The sequence below is a fragment of the Synchiropus splendidus genome, chromosome 1, assembly GCF_027744825.2.
Source record: "Synchiropus splendidus isolate RoL2022-P1 chromosome 1, RoL_Sspl_1.0, whole genome shotgun sequence".
Classification (NCBI taxonomy): Eukaryota; Metazoa; Chordata; class Actinopteri; order Syngnathiformes; family Callionymidae; genus Synchiropus; species Synchiropus splendidus.
In genome coordinates this window covers 11,819,026-11,838,551 of record NC_071334.1, presented here as the reverse complement: position 1 = coordinate 11,838,551, position 19,526 = coordinate 11,819,026, and the positions used below count along the sequence as shown (strand labels likewise).

Here is a 19,526-nt window from a genome sequence, read left to right as displayed (position 1 = left end):
CTTACTCCAATTATTTTTTATTATTTTATCGTTCCATTGTCATCACTTCTGACTTTCATCCTGTCAAGCCTTGAGTAGAGGCTCTCAGCGGGAGCTGCTTTGAACTGGGGGCTTGTTTCCAGCTCCTCCAAGGAGACCAGGATGAGAGGACTGGCTCTTCTTCTGGGCCAGCTCCGCCTTCAGTGCCCGCAACTCCGTGGCAGCCTGCTTCCTCAGCTGGTGGAAACTGCTGGTTAGTAAAGGAACCAAACCTCAGTAGCGTCGCCGTACCTTCACCTCCGTCACCAGCTTCATTTTGGCGTCGTCCACTTTTCTCTTCAGGTCGTCGATCTCGTGGCTCTCGGTCATGATCTGAATGATGAGCTCGTTCTGAAACATGGGTGTTGAAATGAGCCTCTGAGAGACGTCCTAGCTCTGATCTGACCAACCTTGGCAGAAGATCTGCCCTGCTTCCTGGGCTTGCCTCTGTGGTCCCTGGCCTGGAGCTGGTGGAGGAGCTTGTTGTAGAAGGTCTCCAACTCTTGCCGAAGACTCCTCAGGGTCTCCTCCAGAGGTGCAGTGGCCTTTTTAGTCTCAAAGTATTTCTTCTTCCAGCTGTCACGTGCTGCAGAAGTTTTTACAACTGAACCGATGACACTAGAAATCTTTTCTCAAAAAAACAATTCTCCCCCCCACCTTGGTTGCGTCTGTGTCTGTTCTGGGCCAACAAGTCCTTCCCCTTTCTCAGCAGCTCCTGCCTCTTCCACTCCAGCTGCTTCCTCTCCTCCCTCACCAGTCTCATCTCCTCTATCACCTCCTCCCCTTTCAAGTAAAATAACACACTTGTTAGTCGTCAAATGTGTCTCACTCCCAGCAGGCAGTGGTCCTCACTGCTCTTGAAGAAGATGGGTGGTCCGGGTTTGGTGGTCTCAGGTTCTAGTCCTGGAGGAGGAGATGTGCAGCGGACGGGCCGAGACAACACAGCTGGACTCTGCGTCGCCTTTGGAGACAAACAACAAACACAGTGGCAGGAGTTTATAACAGCTCTGTTGTAAAGAACTTCCGAAGCACACAAGAGGCTGGATTGCGACTTTGCTTGCACTCAACATTTGCCTAGACTGGGTCACATATCTCTAATGTAATCCAGAATTTCCAAAAGAGCACACTCAGCGCTGGCGTGGACAGCTTACCGAGTTGGTCTCTTTGCTCCGGCTGGTGGACTCACAAGCTTCTGGAGGCTTCGTCAACCTGTGCAGAGAATCTGTCAGAGGTCCCTGCAGCAGTGGAGGTCTCCATCAAGTTCTCGTTACCCGGCTGCAGCGGAGAGCTCTGGTCTTCTCTCCTCCTGTAGCTCAGATACTGCAACATGTCTGGTAGCTCCAGCTTGTCTCTGCGCCCCCTTCCTGCTCCATCCTTCCTCCTCCAGAGAGCTCTTGGTTGGAGCTGCAGGAGCTTGAACACAGTCACCTCTGTTCTTTCAACACAGCTTTGTAATGTTTGTACCTGTGTTCTGGTGAAGGTCTGCTCTGTGACTGTGTGGGTTTCTGCAGCAGCTCTCCTTCTGGTCCCACTCAGACTTGTGAGAGGAGGCTGCTTCATGGTCATCATCTGAATCAGAGGAGCTGAAGGTCTGCTCGCCTTCCCTCTCCTCTTCCTCTTCTTGTCCCAGGCTCGGAGTCGCAGCTGTGTGTGGGGCATACTGAGGTAGCCGAGGGAATTTAAGACGCTCCTTTGTCTCTGCTGGCAGATTCCAGGTTTTAGGCGGGTAGTAGTGGTGGTGGTGGTGGTCCGGGGAGCTGCTGCTGGTCTCAGCACTGAGGGACTCAGAGCAAAAGCTGCTGTCGTTCTCCACCTTGGGCAGCAGGTAGAGTTCTGGCTGTGGAGCCTGCACACCATCAGTGTTGTCATTCTGTTGTTATCTTATGATAAGAACCTTTCAACAGTTCACATGTTGGTTGAAACAATGGGCGAGCAGAAATGAAATCACTCCTTTGTCCATTAGTATATACTTGTTTTTTTTTTATATTTTTGGTTTGTTTTGCTTGCTGTTTTCACGGACTTAGGCAAACAATCCCCAAGCTGAACTGTTATTAAGACTGTTCCACTAGAAGGAAATGAGAGGGAGGAGTCATAATGTCATAAAAACAGTGGGACATATTTGGGAACGTGGGTCATATTTATTATTATTATTTACTATGTACATTATATATGGTAAATAATAATAATAATAATAATAATAATAATAATATGAATAGTTTGCGCAATAGACGTGTCTATTTATGATTTAATACCATTAAAAAGTGTTATGTACTGATCTGTTTGGCTAGCTTTTCATCTGGAACAATGAAAACGTCACACCTAACTGCTGCAGTTATTAGTAAATGATGCCACACTAAACAGCTTGTTTGGAAACATGACAATACATTACTCATGTTAACTATGCTGCCGATATTCACACACATTAACTTAAAATTAAGTTGCATTAAATGTTGTTAATATAAGTGCAGAAATGAATCTTTCAATGAAAGTGACTACTATTTGAATGGCACTTTACGTACATATGGCGGAGCAAATGTTTTGACTTTCAGGTCCCGCTCCTGGCTGCTCTTCACCTGCAACACACCAACCAGTATTTTCATTTTTTTTTTAAACCTCCATAGGACGATGCCAAGAAGCCAGGTTCTCTCACCAAAGCCAAACTGCGGCCCAAACACTTCAGGAAGGAGAACTTGTCGATGTTTCTCTCTGCTCCAAGGAGACATGCCAGTTCGTTCCTCAGAGATTTCAGGGTGAGGTCCGGGTGAACTCTAGTAGCAACGTGAGGTCAGAAGACACCTGTTTATCTCGCTTTTTAAGAACACTTCATGTACACAGATACTTTATTTATTATGACCTCATCCAGGAACTGCAGTCACCTGATGAAGCCAGTAGAGACGAAGCCGTCAATGGCTTCAGATGGGACCTTGTTTAGTCTCATGTTCCACTGGTCCTCTGGCACATACAGCACATGGAGCTCCACAAACTGATGTTCAAGAGGACAGAGGTCAATCGAAAGGACGTACAAAACACACCTTGTCAAGGCAGAATCAGCTTTATTGCCAAGGTTTGTGAGGATCCCACCAACTGGGAAAGTGCTCTGGTACATCGTGAAATATTAGTAAAACAAAATGAGAAACCACATCACATACCTTACAGCTGTTGGGTCTTCTGTCCTCTGCAAAGCTGAGAGACTCGCACGACACTTCCATTGCAGCAGTCCAGCAACACTGAGGGGGAGAGGAGCGGATTCCAGTAAGTTGTCACTTTTACAACGATCCCTCTTTTTGTTTGCCCGTTGAGGGGCAGAGACGGCTGATGTGTAACCGCAGACAGGCCGTGAAGGAGGCTCGCTTTTATGAGAGTGCCAGCTTGGTTGCTCCGGTGGTGGTGAGGAGGAGGACCACTGTGGCAGGAACAGCAGACTCAGAGGAGTTTTGGAAGAGCTCACTTGTCGCGTTTACTCGTTTGAAGCTGAATACAAAGTTCTATTGTTGGTTTGTTTGTTAAAAAAACTCAACATAATTGGATTTCATTGACAGAAACACGAACCGCCCCTTCGTAAACCGGAAACAGTAGAGGAAGTAGTTAGCATTTAGCTCGCTCGCTACTATCAACAAGTGTCCAGCAGAAGTTCAACACTCGACTTTAATAACACCGTGCTGACTAAACGGAACAATGTCCGGATCGTCCAACATCGTCGCGATGAAAAAAGCGGTGAAACAGTTGCGTCTCGAGGCGGGCATCAACAGAGTGAAGGTAAAACTTGACTTCACCAGTCAAGAATTAAGGGCGTTTCTCTTCGCTCGGTCCCGAACTCAGGCGCCTTCGTGTCCCTCAGGTGTCGCAAGCCGCTGCCGACCTGCAGCAATACTGTCTCCAGAACGCCCAGCATGACCCTCTGCTCACCGGGATGTCGTCCAGCAACAACCCGTTCAGACCGCAGAAAGTCTGCTCCTTCCTATAACCCATAACAGTGAGTCCACCGTCCGCTTGTTCCGTGTGTCTGCCGTTTTCTTAAAGGCTGACAGTTGGTGTTTATCGTTCATAGCATGGCTCATGCACGTCAAATCGTTGTCACTTCTAATCATGGTCACAAAAGCAAGCTTTGGTTCGTAACAACGAACCAAGATGCCCGAGTGAAGACCTCTTTTTCTGCTATTATAAAGTCATAATATTCATAAAGGAACGGTTGAACACATTCTCCCAAGTGTAAAGTACCCAAATCCAAATGTTGATACAACGTTCAGAGTTCAGTGTTCAACAGCGCTTTTGGTCACTTCCATGTATTTTCTGATCTGTGACTCGACTCTCATGTAAATCCTCAGTGACTTGAAGAGACAGATATATACACCATACGGGGCAGGGTCATTAAATTCCACATGGAGCCACATCATATATTAGGTTATTCAAACATACATGCGTATGCGCCTAAAAATTTAGGCGCATACGCATGTACTGTCACGTCATTCTTATTACCTGATATGTATTAGCTTGCAAAAATAAACCAAAATATTGAGTTGACCAAGCAAGTGTAAAGGTCAGGGCTCAAAAGTCAGCTTGTAGAAAAACAAGCAGTAAGACCAGCCACATAAAACACGATGGTGATTATTGTAGGCACATGTGCGGGTTTGAAGTGAGTTTTGAGGGACATCGAACACACCAGTGTTTGGAACATTAAGTCACAGAAGTGCCTCGATGGTCGTACTAATCAATTTGCATCGAATTTTAAAAACATTTTTCTCTCGATCAACTTCTCACGGAGCAACATGATGTATCGAGTTGGCACTCCCTCTTGTGGTTGTTGGACCTTATTGCTCCTTAGAAATTCACCTGACGTCCTTCCCTCCCACAGGTGTTGAACGTGGAGCCAGACTGACGCAGGCAGCAACACTGTGGACCTGACAGGAGTGTGATGACGGAGTTGTGCACCCCACCATTTCAAGTGATGTGGGAAAAAGAGAAAACAAATTTGCAACATTTCAAGGTGCTGATGTGGATGTCTTAACTCACCTGTGTAGATGTAGCTGACTAACACACATGTGCCTTTTCAAATGTACTTGTTTTTTTTTTTTTTTAATAATATGAACCGAGATAACTTGGGCTGTTTTTAATGTGAGGAAACCTTCACACTTGATCACGTTAAACAAGTTAAATGACACCTTTGCGTTACGAGTTGTTCAGTCTTCAGTGCCTGGGCGTGTCATATTCAGCAACATCCATGAAGACTAAAGAGTTCATTTGTTTAAATCCGCAAGCGGGGAGACTTGAACGCTCCATCATCAGAGCTGGAACTTGCGTCGGCAGGCATCCATCTCGTGGCGCTGGAAGGACAGGACACCGACTTCATTTCGCCGTACAAGCTCCACGAGCAACAGAAGTGGTCGACATCGTACCTTAAGCACCCACTCGTACTCGCCATACTTGGAGTCAAACGTCCCTTTCTGTAGCGAGCGCAGCTTGAGAGTGAAGCGGGGGCCCAGCTCCTGGATGCCAACTTTCTTCTCGTTTTTGAAAATATACCTTTTGAGTTGAAACGTAAACAACATGTTTTGTAAATAACAACTGAAGGCAACTTCTGTCCAGCCATCTTCAACTCTCACCTGTGGAACCTGAAGAAGATGAAGTCTCTCTGGTTGTGGAAAGTGGCGACCTGTCGACCCACAAACTGCGGCTCTTGTGGGAAAAGAGCCGCCAGCAGGCGGCCGATGCTGTGACCCAGGCGCGTGGTGAAGTGGTTGAGAATCACCTCGGGGTAGTGTTGTGTGGGATCTTTGCCTCGTCTCTGCCACGAACAAGACTGCAGTGAGAATCAAAGTCATTTGAAGGATGAAACGCCTCAACAGACCTTTATCTCTTTGCGTAATCGAACGCTGCTGACTTTAAAGTGTGCGGTCGGACCGTCAGGCAGGTGACACAGAACCATACCATCTTTAAAAAACAGTGAAGGAATGCAGCTGACAAACGCTTTTCAACAAGTGACAGGTGAGACGCTGTCTTCAGTTTAAATGTCACAACACAACGTGCAAAAGAGAAGGATACTGGGCGATCTGCGGTCCTCGTTCACCACGATGAGGTACGTGAAGTCCCGAGAGACACACTGAGGGACGATCCTCTTCAGGGCCAAACCTTTTCTGTAGTAGACGTAAGCGTTGGGGATCACAGTGGCCAGCTGCTGACAGAACTTCACCGTTCTCTGCGGCAAACGATGGACATTGTTGCAGTCACATTCCACAAACTCCACAAGCAAAAAGTGAATATCTATGATGAGGGATGTCCCGACACCATTTTTTTGCTGACTGAGTACAGGTACTGACAAATGAGTACTTAACCAATACAGCGTACTTAATAATACCATAATAACAATTGAAATTGTTCCCTGAACAAACATGACACCACTGCCACAGATTTCACTTTGAACATTTCAAGTTTCAACTGGGCAATATATGTAGATGTGAGGAGTTCATGATTCAAGTTCAGAACATTGCAGAGTTTGTTTTATGAGTCAGTCTCCATGCTGGACCCCGTTTTCAAAACTAGCTTAGAAGTGATCTAAGGCCACCTACCGCTGCGGCTTATGTATGAAGAAGAACTATTTTCCTTCTTAAAGTTAGTGAGCTCTACAGTCCAGAATTTACGGTAACAAAAAAAAATTGAGTAAAACATCCAATGTTACTGATCGCCAAAACGGTCTGGAACACATTGAGGATGTGAAGGTGAACCGTGACCAGGCAAGGGAATGTAATGGGTGAACGAAATGACAATAGAAGATTGTGAATGATCAGAATGAGTGGATGCTCTGCCAAAGTGACTGTCAAGGTCACGCGCTATAAATTATTGCTCTATGCTGATTTATCGAGTCTCACTCGTGTATGCGTCCTATGTGCATGTTCTTCTCCTACACACACTGAAGCGAACAAGGAGTTCCAAAGCACAACTTCCAAGTTGTTCTGAAACCAAATGTTCCTCTAACTCGACCACACACCTTCACAGAAGAGTGATGGAATCTTCCTTGTCTGACATGTGACGTTAAAGTCTGCATCTGTAGTAGAGCTGACGGCTAGCGTAGCGTTTCAAGTCAAACTTTATTGACACCAGTGGAGCATCAAGGTTTACCAATTTGTAACATACGTTGGCTTAAATCTAAATGCAAACCCAATTAAATGTGATCCAATATGAAATCCAGTATGAAAATCAAACTTTAAAAAAATTGATATACTTTAGGCCAGTGATTCTTAACCATTGGGCCGGGGTAAATTTTTTTTTTGGGCCGCGAGACGCTCAGTTTCAATTCATAAGCCACGTATGGTGGCAGTACTGTGTCACAGAATTGACTTGACATCTACAAATCTCTAAAAGTTAACAACTGGGGAGAACTTCTTAAAAGAAAAAAAGTGATGCTGCCACCCCAACAGTAATAACTGTTCATGAAAGCACCTGTTGAGGCAGTTTTGATACTTTCATTTGGCCATACTTTCATTTACACTATAGTTGTATCTTCTTTGAAGCTTAGATAAAATATATTATTTTTATTTTATGATTTTAGACATGGTTTCATTGTATTATTTTTATTCAAAAGTTTATTCAGTTTTTCCAATTGTCACAACAGTGATTTTTTTTCTTTAGCAAATTAGATGAATATGACTAGCACCTGGTTCTGCTGCTGGTTGGACTTTTCTATGACAAAAATCTTTGTGATGATCACATGGTTTGTTTACATGTAAGTAGATGAAATATGGTTATTGATCCAAAGGAAATCAAGAGTAATGAATCAGTTCTATTACTTGAATGGGCCCCGGGCCCATATGTTCAGAGAAAGGTGGCCCCCAGATCAAAAAGGTTAAGAACTCCTGCTGTTGTATCAACGTTGGTGGGACATGAGGGTGAATATACAAAGCAAGAGCTCCTCACCCCGCGAGGTCTGTCCGACGTAGTGATGAGAACCTTGGGGTTTGTCAGTCCGTTAAAATAAGCGGAAAACTCATCGGTGGCCTCATCGAAAGCGACCTAGAGGAGGAAAGAAAACAGAGTAAGCTCTGTTACACAGCCTGTTCACCAGCACGCGAGGCCATGCTCACCTCCTCATCTTCTGGGTCCACCACCGTCTCGTCGTAGACTCTCTGGTTTTCTATGGTCTTGGGAACTTCTTTTGGTGGAGCCTAAAATCACAAGGCAGAAGCTGTGTCGGTTTCACAACAGGCGTGATGAACACACGTACCTTGTCTCCCAGCGCTTCTCTCTCTTTCCTCCTCTTTTTCCTCATCTGCATCTTTTCCTTGAAAAAAAAGAGCATGAAATCACATTTAACCTGGAGCTTCCCAAATGCTTTAGAATGAAACATTGTGAAGTTATCTGTGTTATATTAAAAAAGAAATACATAAAACAGGAGCGCCACCTAGCGAGCACTGGAAACGACAACGTCTCATCACTAGTTCCAGCACCACGAAAAACTTCGACTACTTCAATGCGATTCTTCTTGAGTCGTGGCGGTAGCCCCGCGCGTGCCTACCTTGCGTTTCTCCTGCTTCAGCTTCATGAACATCACATGCCTCCTCTGCTTGTTCTTGATCTCAGACATGTTAAATGTGGGGGGGAAGACTGTGGCTGGTGCCTCGGTCTCCTGCTTCACCTCCACCGCGCTTACGTCCGGCTTTTCCTCCCGCGCGCTCTTCGCCTTGCTTTTCTTATCCTTCTTTTTCGTCTTCTTCTTTCCGCTGTCATCAGAGGTCACGGGAACCTCAGTGAAATCCATTTTTTTATCGGTTGACTGTTTTGGCAGACGCGTTCACGTGTGTTGCTGCTGGGAGTGAAGTCACTTCCGGCAGAAGTCAGCAAAATTGACGTGGAAAAAATGGTGCGACATCTAACGGCAGGGAGTAGATAATGCGCCACTTGGTAACGCGAGTGGGTAACGAGTGAATAAGATGACGAGACGTTATAGCGATAACAGAAGACAACTAGGCATTTTTACCATTATTTAAATCATTTAATAAAAAGTCCATTAAAAAGTTTAGAAATGTATGAAAATTATTTATGGGAAAAATAACCCCAATAAATACGTGTATAGGTTTACACAGCATTGATGAGTGTAAAAAGAAAGAAAAGAAAATGCTAAAAATTGTATCATTATATGACACATAGTTGACGTTGAAAGTCCTCAAGTCAGCAGCCGATGTACCAGTCCACCACTGGTCGAAAGGCTTTGTAGATCACTGGGTCGTCGGTGCACAGCACACCTCCAGCACGCCACATTTGCACATTCTGTCGGTTTAGATCCCCCAAGCAGGTCAGCTGGTCCTCATAGATCAACGACACACACCACTTGGAGTGATCTTCGTAGGACGTGAACTTGACAGGACCAGGCAGCTTGATACGCTTGACGTTCATGGCGTGTCTGGGGAGCGAGCAGTTGGAGGGCAGATCTTTAGCTTGTCTCTGCCAGGACTGGACCAGGAGGTCCGAGTTCAGGACCTGAGCCACCCAACCAACATATATGTCTAGGGAGACGGCAAAGGAAGGATACATTGATGGAGGAAAAAAGAAGAAAAAAAAAAAAGAGTTAATTTTGTCAATATCTTACCGTCCACAAATTTAGCTGACTTGACAAAACTGTAAAATGTCTGTCCCCCAGCAGAGACCAGCGGCCGCACTCCCTTGTCTCCCGACTTAGGTGGTCTGCCGCCGCCGCCACACATCTCGACCAACAGTGGGAATCTGGAGGAGAAGGCAGGCGGCACGGAGCAGTTGTAGAAGTGAGGGTTAAGTAAGGTCATCTGCTGCTCTGCAGAGAACCAGACAAGGATGAAAAACAGTAAGAAACTAACTCTTTTTTTTCCCCTCCTCATGAAACAATTCATCTTTCTATTGCAAGTATAGCGCTCTTCTCATCTCCTTCCATGTTATGCCTCGTGTTTATGCTGTCATGCTGAGTTTCATCCACCTTCAAATCATTCTTCCAGTCTTCTCTTCCTCACGACCACCTTTCTCATTGTACATCTTCCTGCTTTCATCTAACCACCTGTCCTTACGTCCATCTATTTTCCACTTTCAACCCTTTTTAGCCCCATCTATCCGTCATTTTCTTCACACCAAGCTTACTAAATCTTTCAGTTTTTTGATACTTTATTTACACGATATTTAAACACATACTTCCATTCCTCCCTCTGACCACCTTCCTTCATGAATCTTCTCTTTCTATTTCATATCTATCTCTCCTTTCCTCTAATTCCTTTCCTCAACCATCATTATCATAGCATCTATCATGACATTTCTACATTTTTTGTAACTTGTGTTTCAGCCTTCTTTCTTCTACCTCTTAATTTTTATCTAGGTGACTTTCATCACAAGTGTTAGGTAACAGTGGAGGTCAGGGTCAACAACAACAGTGCTGTTGACTCTGCAGTGTTTGGGCATTGAGCAACAGAATTCAGACACTGAAGTGAGATTTAGATTTAGATTAGATTGTGCTTAATAGCTCTCACCAACGTGAAGAAACTGGTCAAAGTTGTATGTGACACACAGAGCGGTCTGGCCGTAATATATTCCAGTCACCGGGTAAAGGTATCCCTTCTCGGGGGCGGAAGGGAAGTGGGGGATGCTGTGTGACATCCAGAAACCTTGGATGTGGTCGAAAAGGAGAACGCCTATTGGAGGGGAAAAGCACACAAAAAGTTCCACAGGTCGGGTCCTCAAAGGCAAAAACTGCTAACAGAAAGCTGCTCTTTGAACGTTTCCTCACATAAAGACATTGCACAACATTATGTTCCAAATGTCTATTTGCAGAGAGAAGTCACACACAGCACGTAGTTTTCACAAATTGTACTGTAATGTTGATATGTGCCTCCAGCTAAGCCTGTGCTGAAGTTACAAATATTTATATTGTGTCAAAGGGAATCAAGGAGGAGTAGAAAACAGAGAGAATGGCTTTCTCAAACAGGAACAAGGTTAGGTTGGTTTAAGGGAAGGCATTGGAAGGAGGCGTGAAAATGAAAGTGCAAGACAGAAAACAAAGCGGGGAAATAGAAGGAAGTTGCGAGAAGGGTTCAAAGTAATACAGGGGAGACATTCTGTGAGAGTAGAGGGCTGGAGAGAAAGTCAGTACATGAAAAGATGCAGGGATAAGATGGGGACAATGTTTGGGATCAGTCATCCTGAGGGTTAGTGATGGGCTGGTGAGGCTTCATGAAACGGCGGCATAATTGTCAGGGCCCACTGGATGTACAAAAATATTTAAACAACAATATCAATGACAAAGCACATCATTTTAAAATAGAAAGTGTCACCTACAGAGCTCTGAAAATGAGGACATTGTTTCATGAAACCTCATCAGCCCATCACTCATCCTCAGTAATGAACAGGTGAAGACGGTGAAGAGGAGAGTGCAGCCAATGTGGGAGTCACAAGAAAGCACAACATTAGTCATGAGTTTATCAGAGTGAGAACTGAAGTCTAGAGTCAGGAAGTTAGCCAGAGGAGGAGAGACAGTGGACATGTTCATCCAAAAATCCGTTCATTGACCAGAGAGTATAAAATACAAACAAACCCCTGATGTTTCTATCACAGATTTACATGACAAAATGTCGCTACGTTTGTGAAGTTAACATAAAAACTCTTTACCTTTGGTGTGTCCATGTCCTCGGATGTATTCTGTATCAGGCGGTGAATCGTTGTACAGTGCATAGACTGAGCTGTTAGACTGACAAGATTATGGGAGACAGTTTTGGAAGTGCTTGTCCGCTACCAAACATTTTAACAGTTCAATAGCTACGAAACGTGTAGATGTGTACAAAAAGTTTGGAAAATCTGTCAAAACTGAAGGTTTGGTTTTCACTGGCTTTGTCAAGCAGTTCCTCATACACAGCAACTTGAAGTGCTTCTGGCCTAAAACCGTTCCCAAGCACATCCTCGTGCCCTGGACGTCCTCACCTTGTAAGTGTCTCCCTTGTACAGCTGGTTTAGTGTGTTGGCCACGGCTCCTTCACTCATGTTGACCATGAACTGACTCATCACCCAGGTCCCGACAGAGGAGTCCAGATACATGTAGTCCACGCCACTCCCAACACCACCTATCTGATACCGCGGTAGCTTGTAAATGATGAACCTTTGGTGGTCAAACAACTAGATGTCGGTTGTTATATCACATTTTCTGGGGAAACACAAAGCTCCAACTCACCAATCCACCGGCTCCCCTGCTTCATTCCTGCACGAGATGTGAGATCGGCAGCAACACAAAAACATTAAAACTAACCACAAACACAGACAAATGTTGAGACACATGGTGGATCGAGAGATCAGTTGTCAGAGGACTTATAAATGAGAATTCAGTCACATTACCCTCCAACCTGAAACAGGAACTGATACAGTTGACAGGCTGATTTTAGGCACAGGGAGGAAGTGTGAAAACAAAAACTTCTCCAAACTGACCGTGGCAACACACAGAAACGAAAGCTAATGAACTTATTTTACAGCAGCCAGTAAACATGTGAGATGGTTAAATAAAAAAAAGAAAGACAGAGAAGAGTGTCACAGACAGCAAACTGTAGCAAACTACAGCTACAGCTAACTCTGCATGGGTACATATTATGGATAATCAGATACTACTACTGGATGATGGCGATAACAGTGCGAGCACCGAGGACTCTGTTCGCTAAGCAACATGAAGAGATACCGAAGGATTTATAAGAATAATTCAGGAAATGTTGAATGGGATGAGGAACAGATCTGTCTGTAGACAGTCCGCCATTTCTACTGGTTTATCTCTCTGGAACACTACTACCACCTGCTGTCTCACGGAGCACATTTGCATTAATGATATTTCAAATGCTAAACAGGTCTCCCGCAATATATATATATATGAAGAATGTAGGACATAATATTGGGTGAAAATGAGAAAATGAGCACCCACTTTTCTAATTCATATTAATAATAACAAATGAATATGATTTTAAACTTGCTCCCCCTGCTTTTTATCAGTTGATACTTAACATAAAAATATTATTTTTCCTCACACACAACATTAACCATCTGCACAGCTGTGTTTCAAAGGAAAAGTGGCTGAATATTACCAAAAACGCAACGCTTTATAAAATCCCTGTTTAAAAAGTGTGTATTATTGCCATTCATGAAGTTCTAACTCTATTCATGACCTACAAAGACACAGAGTTGGTGATTGATGCTTACATAAGATGAGCAGTGGAAGCAAAGAAAATCAATGAATGGACTCAAAAAAAAAAAGAAAGAAAAACATGCTCACGCTCTGGTGAAACTGGTTTCACCTCTAAACTTCCAATCACCGAGTTTGACCGGTGGATCCACCCTAACTGTGAAATGCATCTGGAGCAGCAGGAGACAGCAGACACTCAAGGAACAGCTGAAGGAAGGGAAGTGATCATGGCACATCAGGTATGTATTCAAGCTAACATTGATACTATGTGCATTTATTAATCCGCTCACAGAGGAGAGTATTGACATAGTTTTGAGGTAAATGACCTGAAGGCAAGACTGTTGCTAGGGACACATTATTTGTGCGCACAATAGATGACAAGTTCCATCTTCATGTGAAGACCATTTCATTTTTAAAACTAGAACTATAAATCTAAAGGTACCAACGGTGGAATATGTTCATCAGCAGCGGTGGTCAGTTCAATGAACGGCTAACATATCAACACATTTTGCAATGGATTATTTTTTTTTGCGCTTTAAGAAGCGCTTAAATATTGGTGGCTTTCTGGAAGATCATCAGGATGCACGAGTGTTATTATTAAAGGATTGCTGACGCTCATCTTCCTTGTTTTACTGTGTGTGCTGTGCAAACAAGTACTGGAATGCTACTGCCACCTGCAGTCCAATTCAGCTCAGTTGAATTTGACTATTTCTCTATGATATTGTAGCAATTTGAAATGCTTTAGCGAGATGCAATAGTGAACTAAAAGTAACACATCTTCCCGTCCTGCGCTGCTGCGTGTGTCAGAATGTGGAGTTTGTGCGAACAGGCTACGGAAAGAACATGGTGAAGGTGCTCACCATCAGGAGAGAGCGGAACCAACACAGCATCATTGAGCTGAAGGCGGACGTCGAACTGACGCTCAGGTCACGCAAGGACTACCTGACAGGAGACAACGGAGACATCATCCCGACGGACACCATCAAAAACACGGTGCACGCACTGGCCAAGCTGAAGGGGGTAGGTGGACCTTGAATGATGCGGAGACAACTTGGAAACTTTCAGGGCCGGGAGCTTGGGTGTGACCTACAACGATGCTTATTGTCTTTGAGCCCGAGCTCCTGTCCTGAAACCATATCTCAGTATTGTCCTATAGAGTTTTCACTCTAGCATCTCCACCCTGCCTGCACTCTCCTCTTCACTTCCCCTCATCCATGTCCACTAGTCTGCATGACTCTAGCAAAGTCAGGTCAAGATCCAAAAGATACACACCAACACTACTTACCTGGATCATCCTTTGAAACTGCATTTCATGGCCTTTTGTTTATTCTGTAGGTGCACACCATTGAGCAGTTTTCTCTCGACATCTGTCATCACTTCTTGACCTCTTTTAACCATGTACTTCGAGCCAAGGTTTACATGGAAGAGGCCCCGTGGAGACGTTTGGAAAAGGTACGAGTGAAAACTTTAGTTCAAGTGTTCAAAAAATATTGGACGATTTCTTCTTCATTTACAGAACGGAGTAGAGCATGCTCACGCTTTTATCCACAGTCCGGAGAGCTATCGCTTCTGTGATGTTGAGCAACATCTTAATGGTGAGCTGAACCATTTCATCTATGGGTTGATCACGCAGATATCAAATATCTAGAAATTGACTGTTTGTAATGTCATTTTATCTCATATATTTAAACAAAATTCATGTTGCCACTCACCTGTCGCAGGTGAGCCGGTGGTTCACAGCGGAATAAAGGACATGAAGGTGTTGAAGACCACTCAGTCTGGTTTTGAAGGTTTCCTACGGGACCGCTTCACCACACTGCAAGAAACCAAGGACAGGTGTTTCTGCACCTCTGTCTACACCAGATGGCGCTTCAACAAACTCAGAGACGTCAACTTTGACGCAGTATGGTAAGGCTCATACACAGAATCGGCTCGAGATTCTGTGATCCAACGGCAACAATGTCCTCTGTAGGAAATCTGTGAGAGATGCGATTATCGAAAAGTTCGCCGGCCCATACGACAGAGGAGAGTTTTCGCCATCGGTGCAGAAGACGCTTTACGAGACGCAAGTTCTCGTCCTGGACAGAATTCCTGAGGTAAAATTGCGCTCACCATCACCAGGTTAAGTCAAGGACTTAAGTGATCAGAAATAGAGTTCCACAGGTGTCAACTGATGGATCATTGGGAATCATCTTAACAACAGAAGTTGCCAATACAATACGATATAAACACAGTAGTATGAAATGCACTAAATATATACACTGAGTTTTAAAAAACATATATTTTGTAACAACAAGATTTGCTTTCCAGGTGGATGAGATTGAGATTGTTATGCCAAACCAGCATTACTTCACCATTGACATGACAAAAATGGGGCTCAACAACAAAGACGAAGTAAATCAAATTAAACTATAAAGTACATTTGATAATGCTCTGTGTTGTGGCTCACATGTCTGATGTCTTGCACAGATCCTGCTTCCTCTTGACAGCCCGTCAGGGAACATCACTGGGACTGTGCGCCGGAAGCAGCGAGCCAAACTGTGAGACAAGACAAGAAGCAGAAACCAACAACATTCACGGCAAAATGAAATGAGCACTTGCATCTTGCTGAAGCCAAATACATAAATTGGTGATAAAAGAGCACCATTTATTGCAAATCTCGACTGCTGCACATACACGTTCATTCACAATTCAATACATTTTTTTTGCATGAATGTTAGAGCACCACGAGTAGAAACACTGTGTACAGAAAATATTTTCATATCAAACATTATTGAGCCGATGCAATCTAGTTTTTCAAGAAGTTTGGCTCAGATCTCTTGGGAAAAGATACTGGGCAGCTCTTAGTTCCAGCTGCACGTTTTGCAGGATAGAAATGTAAATAAACAGACATCAAGAATATTGTCTTCTCAGCTGTCAGCATTACCTGATCCATCACAATTCAATTGTCACTATATATAATCTTATGTACAAATACTTTTAAAACCATGATAGGTTAATTTAACATTGCACACAAACACTACAGAAAACATCTCAAATCAAGGGCTGCAACTCAAGTCGACTAATAGACTAGTCACCAATTATCTTTATGTACTGGTTGACGAACACGCTGACATTGCAATGTTGAAAATGTGACATTCAATTGGGCAAAATGTGGTGACAGGCAATGAGTGTGTCTCCACGATTTTAACAACAATGTTATTGTTGAGTCAAAAAAATAACTAAATAAACCAACAAAAAATGAAAAAAAAAAGAACTGTAACACCTTCCGTCCGTTACGTTTTGGTATTGAATTGTGCGAGTGACAGCGCTCTGCAGCGTGAGTGGCAGGTACGCAGCACAGCTGAGGAGGATGCTATTGCTGGATCGAATGTACATTGTACAACCCATTTTTCAAAGGAGCGTGGGACATAGCTTGAACCCGTCAGTGACATTAATCCAGTGTCTGCCTCCCTGAAGCTCCAAATTGTACATTTACCTTTAGTGTTTGATGTGTGCATTGTGAAATTTTTCCATACTTTGGATGTTTTTGTTGTCATTTCTGGTACTGTGCTTACTCACGCATGAGCACAAAAGAAAGCGACGACATCACGATGTGTCGAAACACTAATCCGTCTGAGACTAATTTAATAGTCGACTAGTCGCAGCAGCCCTACTCATATCCCAACTCAGTAATTTAAATAAAACACAAAAGAATACCTCAAGCAGCAGGAATAAGAATGGCAAAATGGGCCCCTGTGCAAACCGGATTTGGGGTCCACTCATATTAAAAAAAAAAAAAACAGTAATGAAACACAGCAAGGCCAGTTTCTAACTGGTATATCGATTGTCACAAGGTTCAGAAGCTTAGGCTGCGCTAAGAGGCGCTGCTCTTCAAGTGTTGCGTTTGCAGTGGCTTCACATGGTACTCGTAGATCTTCAGGGCGGGGCCCAGTTTTATCGACAGCCCAGTCAGGACGTCGTTACGTGTCATCAAGAGCAGCGATTTACCGTCAATTTCCTAAAGATGAAGAGGAGAGAGAATAAGCGGGGTTGACTTTTAACAGAGGGGGCTTTTCAAACCTGATCCTGGAAAGCTGTGGCCTGCTCTTCGAACCCTGTAGCTTTAAAGTAATTGACGACGTCCACAACCGCCCAGTTGGCCGGGTCGGGCAGCTGACCGTTTTCAACAGGGCTGGAGCTGTGAAGTGGAGGCGGAGGAAGAAATTAATTCCACATTTACAGCAGTTCCTTTTACTCAACCCTCCACGTACCTTTTGTTTTCAACGGAGCCATTTGTTTTTTCTTCCATGACAGCTGCAGCAACACACAAAGATTGTAATGCTAACATCTGAAACAGGGTTTGGTGCAGCGTCTGCTCTGGCAGAAACTCCATTTGTTCAAAATAATACACTCAACATGCAAGGTGTATCAAAGGGATTTGGCGTAGAAATGAATAATGGAAGTAAAGGAAGAAAGATAAAGAGGAAGACAACCACTGAAGTTTGTGGATGTGATAACCGAGGGCACAAAGAGGAGCGGGGTGACTGAAGAGGATGATCAAGATAGGTTTAGGGGGAGGAGGCTAACTTGCTGTGGCAAACCCTGGAGACAAAGAAGACTATATTACATAGTAATACATAAAGTATGGAACATGAAGTACAGCCAAATTGGAAATTGGAAATGCTGTAAGGGCCACAAGAAGAAGCTGTGTTTACACAAAATGAATGAGAGGGAATAAAAAAATGTTTAAAAGTGTTTAATTACATATTATCATTTGTCCAGGAGTTTGCTAAAGTCATTGTCTAACTCAGGGGTGGGCAATTCAGGCCTGGAAAGGTACAGTGTCATGACACTATCCTATGTGTCACGGGATAGTATCATGTCATGGCAAGTGTCATCATCCCATGGCATAATTGTGAGCTTAAAATGAGTTGTTTTATAATGTATCATTTCATATCATTTAAAGATTCCCAATATAAATAATAAATCATAAAGCTTCTGGGTAAAAAAAGAGAACTACTACAAAAAATCTTCAATACCTATTTATTTTGAGGGGAAAAAATACAAAAATTACTGATATAAAAGACTAATTATGAAAGGAAAGGGAAAGGACTAAAGCAAAATTTAAAAAAAAGAAAAATAATGAGTTATATTTGGAATTCAAATCGTATTTGTGTTGTGTCTTGCGCAGACCTCATGAGAGCAACATGAACACAGCTATGCGGTCACATGTGGTACCCAGGCTGTATTTGTCCACTTCTGCTCCAAATACCAGCTACCACATACATTTTTTTCTTGATGTTAAGAGAAACCAATGATGACTCTCACTCCTCACTTCTCACTTCCCTCATGGTATTCGATCAAAGCCTACTACTTTTTCATATCATAGAAACACACTCTTAAACACATTTCATTCTCTGCTGCGTGCCTCATGTTTGTAAAGGAAAATAAATGAATCAGTGTTTTGAATTCCATGTCTATACTGCTTACTTTCCCTCGATTTCCTGGATTTATCAGCACCATGAACACGGTCTGAATGTCTAAAACAACATTTATACCATGTAATACATGACACTTTGTAGGGAACACTTCTATGACGATTTTTTTTCCGATCACCACAATAAGTGCAGCATTAACGTTTACCTTTAAGAAAAGACAAACTCACATTTGAAGAGGTTCCAGATAATTTTCATTAGCTGTTTTGCTCGAAAAGCTCTCAGTTGTTCGGATGTTGGATCATTGTGTCCCCGTCGCTGTCAAGCACCTACTGGGTGTTTCTGTACAGAAGCAGGGAAATGAAAACCTGATAACATTAATGACCAACGCAACAGAAAACGTATATGAAGAATAAGCCACACGTTGCAACAGTAACAGTTGTAGAATAAACACAATTTTAACTTACGTGAATGGCGAAATATATTGCAATATCTGCCGTGTCATTTAACTTAACAGGAGACGACCATTTAATAGAAACATAGGTGAATGACTAACACATACTCCATATGAGGACTGTTTTCAATCATATTGCGCTAACACAGGAGGTTAGCTCGGAGAGCTAATACAGAAATGAAGACTTACCTTATTTCGGAATATTTCCGACTGGCGATAACTACTACCCCACGATAACAGGTCACATTCAATAAAATAAACGATCTTAAATAACGGCTATATTTTTTCGGCTTCAGTACGTCACGAATTATTAAATAAATTGCAGATTAAATCAACTAAGGCAACTAGCTTTTGATCGGTTTAGCCTCAGCGGACCACGTGACCACGGCTTCATGGGAAGTGTAGTTTGTCCGCGACGGCGCAGAAACGAATAAAAAGAACGAGGGAGAATTTCAATACAAATTATTCATTTATTATA

At 43.3% G+C, this 19,526-nt stretch overlaps 6 protein-coding genes across 9 annotated transcripts; 2 read left to right on the top strand and 4 right to left on the bottom strand.

The window, feature by feature from the left end:
- spata1 (spermatogenesis associated 1) lies at positions 1-4,975 on the bottom strand. The gene is made up of 13 exons (XM_053856777.1): positions 3,792-4,975; positions 3,168-3,245; positions 2,895-3,001; positions 2,669-2,786; positions 2,538-2,591; positions 1,483-1,864; positions 1,290-1,422; positions 1,170-1,227; positions 871-979; positions 676-801; positions 429-604; positions 271-369; positions 1-216 (listed from the first exon to the last, which is right to left on the bottom strand). The coding sequence occupies exons 2-13, from the start codon at positions 3,225-3,227 to the stop codon at positions 85-87; spliced, it is 1,554 nt and encodes a 517-aa protein (XP_053712752.1). The 5' UTR covers positions 3,228-3,245; positions 3,792-4,975; the 3' UTR covers positions 1-84.
- LOC128754298 (guanine nucleotide-binding protein G(I)/G(S)/G(O) subunit gamma-5) lies at positions 3,402-5,113 on the top strand. The gene is made up of 3 exons (XM_053856815.1): positions 3,402-3,774; positions 3,857-3,991; positions 4,871-5,113. The coding sequence occupies exons 1-2, from the start codon at positions 3,694-3,696 to the stop codon at positions 3,980-3,982; spliced, it is 207 nt and encodes a 68-aa protein (XP_053712790.1). The 5' UTR covers positions 3,402-3,693; the 3' UTR covers positions 3,983-3,991; positions 4,871-5,113.
- Positions 5,111-8,826, bottom strand: rpf1 (ribosome production factor 1 homolog). The gene is made up of 9 exons (XM_053856802.1): positions 8,525-8,826; positions 8,234-8,290; positions 8,094-8,174; positions 7,927-8,022; positions 6,058-6,211; positions 5,864-5,946; positions 5,619-5,800; positions 5,412-5,538; positions 5,111-5,339 (listed from the first exon to the last, which is right to left on the bottom strand). Exons 1-9 carry the CDS (start codon positions 8,765-8,767, stop codon positions 5,298-5,300), a joined length of 1,065 nt encoding a protein of 354 aa, XP_053712777.1. The 5' UTR covers positions 8,768-8,826; the 3' UTR covers positions 5,111-5,297.
- A 166-nt stretch (positions 8,827-8,992) lies between these two features.
- dnase2b (deoxyribonuclease II beta) lies at positions 8,993-14,868 on the bottom strand. 3 transcript variants are annotated; one of them, XM_053886138.1, is made up of 6 exons: positions 12,188-14,868; positions 11,941-12,084; positions 11,632-11,710; positions 10,497-10,658; positions 9,596-9,796; positions 8,993-9,512 (listed from the first exon to the last, which is right to left on the bottom strand). In XM_053886138.1, the coding sequence occupies exons 2-6, from the start codon at positions 12,052-12,054 to the stop codon at positions 9,178-9,180; spliced, it is 891 nt and encodes a 296-aa protein (XP_053742113.1). In that variant the 5' UTR covers positions 12,055-12,084; positions 12,188-14,868; the 3' UTR covers positions 8,993-9,177. The 3 variants fall into 3 exon arrangements, with proteins under 3 accessions (XP_053742113.1, XP_053742104.1, XP_053742095.1); XM_053886129.1 differs by having other exon boundaries at positions 11,941-12,132; positions 12,188-14,866; XM_053886120.1 differs by having other exon boundaries at positions 11,941-12,115; positions 12,188-14,863.
- On the top strand, positions 13,250-18,633 carry uox (urate oxidase). Its single transcript, XM_053886150.1, has 8 exons — positions 13,250-13,416; positions 13,985-14,197; positions 14,513-14,629; positions 14,694-14,772; positions 14,899-15,085; positions 15,150-15,273; positions 15,488-15,571; positions 15,647-18,633. The coding sequence occupies exons 1-8, from the start codon at positions 13,342-13,344 to the stop codon at positions 15,719-15,721; spliced, it is 954 nt and encodes a 317-aa protein (XP_053742125.1). The 5' UTR covers positions 13,250-13,341; the 3' UTR covers positions 15,722-18,633.
- On the bottom strand, positions 15,445-19,437 carry samd13 (sterile alpha motif domain containing 13). Of its 2 annotated transcripts, XM_053886170.1 has the most exons (5): positions 19,238-19,437; positions 18,825-18,936; positions 17,431-17,473; positions 17,240-17,357; positions 15,445-17,177 (listed from the first exon to the last, which is right to left on the bottom strand). In XM_053886170.1, the coding sequence occupies exons 2-5, from the start codon at positions 18,850-18,852 to the stop codon at positions 17,034-17,036; spliced, it is 333 nt and encodes a 110-aa protein (XP_053742145.1). In that variant the 5' UTR covers positions 18,853-18,936; positions 19,238-19,437; the 3' UTR covers positions 15,445-17,033. The 2 variants fall into 2 exon arrangements, with proteins under 2 accessions (XP_053742145.1, XP_053742138.1); XM_053886163.1 differs by lacking the exons at positions 18,825-18,936; positions 19,238-19,437 and having other exon boundaries at positions 17,431-18,816.
- Between the last annotated feature and the right edge of the window lie 89 nt (positions 19,438-19,526).